This window comes from Triticum aestivum, chromosome 6A, assembly GCF_018294505.1.
Source record: "Triticum aestivum cultivar Chinese Spring chromosome 6A, IWGSC CS RefSeq v2.1, whole genome shotgun sequence".
NCBI lineage: Eukaryota > Viridiplantae > Streptophyta > Magnoliopsida > Poales > Poaceae > Triticum > Triticum aestivum.
Window position 1 is genome coordinate 12,686,261 of NC_057809.1, and position 4,310 is coordinate 12,690,570.

Here is a 4,310-nt window from a genome sequence, read left to right on the forward strand (position 1 = left end):
TGATGATGAACGGATGAAAAAATTGGAGAAACGCACCTTACTTTATTAGTACTAGGAAATATGCTCATGCATTGCAACGGGAGGAAAATAATATCTCAGCATTCTCTATATCCCCGCAACACTCTTCCACATCCTTTATGTGAACACAACGCCCGATCTATATTGTTGCTTAGCCTGCTTTCTGCCATCGTTGGCCCGCGAGATCTTGATAGTGGTGGGGTTGGTCGGTGTAGTGGCGACCACCCAACTGATGCCCTTTTCTCCTCCGGGTCCACCTCCGTCTCGAAGTTGTGGTTGCATTCTCATTTGGTTGCTACACGGCGACCTTCGAGGCGCTGTTGCTTCGACTATTCTCTCCTACGATGATGTAACCGAACGATTACTAATTGCAGCGCATAAATTTTGTTTGATTGGCATAATTAGCGCATAACCAGGCATGAATGTCCCTTCATTATCAGGGTTTATTCTCTTTGACTATTTTTGCGCTCATGTGCCCACATTTTTTTATTAATTAGAGCAAAACCAGCATATTATCTTTTATTAGCACATGCCCATAATTTTTTTAATTATAGGCTATAGACAACCAACATATTGTCTTTTATTGGCATGTGCAAGTTACCTCCGGCAATAATCTGTGGAGTACCACGTTCTGCACATGATTCTCGAGACAACTTCCTTTTTGTCACACAACCTTCTTATTTCCAGACAACTTAGGCACATATAAAAACATGTGTGATTTAGTATAAAATTCCAAGGTGAGACTGTTCCTATCATAATTGCAAGCTATTTGAGTTTTGGCTTTGTTCGTCGACACAATATGGAAGGTTCATAGTTCAATCCCCTCGCGCCCTTAATATTTTGCTGGTTGTTAGTGTGACAGAAAAAGGAAATTCGTGGTAGGCCCAGTTGGGGATAAGCGAAAAAAATGGAGAACTACGTGTGGAATGGACGGAACAAAATCTATATGGATTTTTTTGCTTTTCGTGGGGCAGCTGTGTGGGAGTTACAATATGACGCTAGTTCCACCAAATAGCGCGTGGAACGGACAACCAATCCCGTCTGGGCCAGCTACTGGCAGGCACCAAAATGACATGTGTTTACAGGGCATGACTAATAATCCATAAAAACGATAGGTTGAACGATCGAAAAGATGACCTTAAAGACTCGACCACGTGCTGCTAGCCATGGCAACAAACACCAACAGCTAACGAATGGCCAACACAAATATTTAAGAACATACTACAACATCAGATTTATTTATTTTTAAATTTTTTAAAAATATGAATTGCCGAATATTCTTGGAAAATTGGATGTTTTGTGAAATTAAGAACAATGTTTTTCTGAAGACATGAACCTTTTATGAAAACACAAACTTTTTTGAAGTTGTGACCGACTTTTAAAAATGGAACATGTTTTGAACATTTCGAACAATTTTATAAATTTCATTTTTAAACGCAGACATTAACATTTTACTAAAACAATAATATTTTTTGAATTTGAAATATTTTTAAAATGCATTTTTTTCGAAAATACCAATTTTTTTAATATGTCCTTAATTTCGAAAAAAATGGGAATGAGAATTTGTTCCAAACATTTTAAGAAACGGAGTAATTATGAACATTTTTCAAAAAGTTGAAAATAAAACAAAATTCTGAACTTTTTACTCCCAGTGCAGCAGATAGTCAAAATAAATAAATGGAAGGAAAAACGAAACGGGCCAGCACGGTTTTGTGCGCCCCGTGCGAAGGTCTAACTATCTGCCGCACTGGGGTCAAATAGTGTGTCCGCAGCTTCCTGAGCAGGCAAATAAGTGGGCTGGCTATGGTGGGCCACAGCATGTTCGGCCCAAATACGAAAAATCTGGATTGCTAAAATAAAAAACAGGCGAAAGCACAAATATTTAGTACCACCTCGGATAGAACAATAAGTTTCAACGGTGAACGAATGAAAAAATTGGAGAAACGCACCTTGCTTTATTAGTAGGTATAGATATAGATGCAAGCATACAATTGTCCATGCACGTCTCCAATACACTCCGAGACATACAAATTATTAGATCCGGATTAACTGAAACTAAAATATTCAACAGACATAGGATAGGAGGTGCTCAAAGAAAAAAAAATGAGGTGCATACGACACTAGCTGGCTAGAACTTGGAATACACCATGCTCTCAAACTTGGCATACAACAAACGCTTGAACTCCTTGAGAATTGAAGCCTCTATACACATGACTAGGCGTATGCTGCCATCCCCATGCCCGCTGTCAATCAGGTGCACATAGCCTCCGCGGTTTGATTCAGCACGCAACATAGCCAATGGCTTTCCCCAACTGAAATCCACATCATACACCGGCATGCCAAGCCAACTAACCACTCTCATATCTGTCGCTGGCAAACTGCCTGTAGCAGGGCGGTTGTCCGTCTTTGCTAGCTCGAGGTAGTCGACTGCAGAATGCACTAGCTCATCGTCCACCCGGCTGAGGCTGTCTCTAATCCGGCGCACTATGTAGGCCAGGTCACCTGAGGCGATGCCCCGTGCTTCGTTGGCAACACTTACATATGTTATCGCGTTGCCGAAGTAGCCGTCCGGAAGAGGCGGCGTCATACTGCGCCGAACATTGGCCGGGAACACGAGGTGCATCGTGCAGTTCGGCGGTAGCCGCCGGGCTAAACACATGCACTGCCACATGTGGGCACTCACGACACTAAAGGTGCTCATGTCGCCACCGCAGATGCGCTTGAGAGTGGAAACTTGGCCCTTGCCAAGGGTGAAAACCTCGTTCACAACTGGCCCCGACAGCTGTGACATGTTTACCTTGAGGCAAAAAATGGAGAGGGTGTCGGGATGAACAAAGGGTGGGTTGCGCGCAAACAAGAGGCTGCGGTCGTGGTAGGGGGTCTTCATCACAGCCCAGTCGCCCTCCCTTGAGAAAGCAGACCATGTCTGGAAGAAGTGGAACGCGGCAGTGCCATCCATAGCGCCATGGTGCACTGCCGTCCCTAAGGCCACCCCACCACACTTCAAGAATGTCACCTACATATATGAATTTGTGGCACATATTACTTGCTTGTTACTATATGTTTGCACTATTATAGTGAGTTTGTTAAACAGAAAGACAAAAAGAAACCTACTCCCACCGTTCTAAACTAATTGAAGTTCTTTTGTCCCAACTCAAACTTTTTTAAGTTTGACCAAGTCAGTAGTATAATAGATCAACATGTAGAACACCATATTAGTTTCAATAGATTAATCATACAATACATTTTCATACTATATATATGCTTCAAGCTATCACCAAATTTGATATGAACATGTTTTTCTATAGACTTGATTAAAATTTTAAAAAAACTGACTTAGGACAAAACCAAAACTTCAAATCACTTGGAACAGAGGAAGTGGCCAATTAAGAAGAAATCAGACATACCTGAGTGCTGCACACGATGCCCTCTGAGTCGTCGGTGTGGGGAACAAACAACCCCCTTAACCTTGGTGATGGCTTGAACTCGCTAAAGTCATCAACGGTGAGGTGACAGTGAGCCACGAGGAAGGGCATGCCCTCGCCGTTGCAGTCAATCTCTAACCTGCCGTCGGCGTCGGCCCTGAGGCGGCCGGCCATGGGGTAGAAGGGCACGAGGGCCTTGCCCAGTGCTGTCTTCAACTTAGCCACGTCGAAGAAGTCGTCGACGGAACATCGGCGGCGATAGAAGTGGACGAGTGGGGTGTAGCCTCTGTTGGCTAGCATGAGGAGGTCGAGTGGTGACAGCCGCAGTGCTTTTCGCGGCGTGTCCTTGGCCGGCGTTACAAAGCAGGACTCTACCACCTGCACCTCCTCCTCACCGGCCATTCCGCAGTAGCTGTTTCTCCTTCCTGCTTTCGATGTCCCGTTCTCTTTCTTTCTTCTAGTGCTAGCTACTTCGTTAGACATGGGCACTGAGCATCAATTATTTAAAGAGAAGGATCGCATTTCAAAAGCAGCAATTATTTAAAAGCATCTTTCTTTTGACATATGATCAGAATCAACCGGGACCAGACAATTAAAGGTAGTAAATAGAAGTTTATGGAGGCATTCATGGTGATATGGAATCCTATCGTTTTCTTTACGCACAGCTGTAGTACGGTACCATGATGCTGTCTCCCACTGATGGAAATCAAAAGACATTGGTGGCCCATCTCCATCGTCAACTAGTGCTACTTCAGTGTCTCGGTTAACCTACGATTAATAATCATACCCCCCCCCCCCCCCAAAAAAAAATTATACACTTGTTTTTTAGAGTAGCCACAATGGGGTGTAACTTAAACTAGTAACATG

At 43.5% G+C, this 4,310-nt stretch overlaps 1 protein-coding gene across 1 annotated transcript; it reads right to left on the minus strand.

Annotated features, from left to right (window-relative positions):
- Positions 1-1,953: 1,953 nt before the first annotated feature.
- On the minus strand, positions 1,954-3,924 carry LOC123131661 (hydroxycinnamoyltransferase). Its single transcript, XM_044551331.1, has 2 exons — positions 3,426-3,924; positions 1,954-3,034 (listed from the first exon to the last, which is right to left on the minus strand). Exons 1-2 carry the CDS (start codon positions 3,843-3,845, stop codon positions 2,147-2,149), a joined length of 1,308 nt encoding a protein of 435 aa, XP_044407266.1. The 5' UTR covers positions 3,846-3,924; the 3' UTR covers positions 1,954-2,146.
- Between the last annotated feature and the right edge of the window lie 386 nt (positions 3,925-4,310).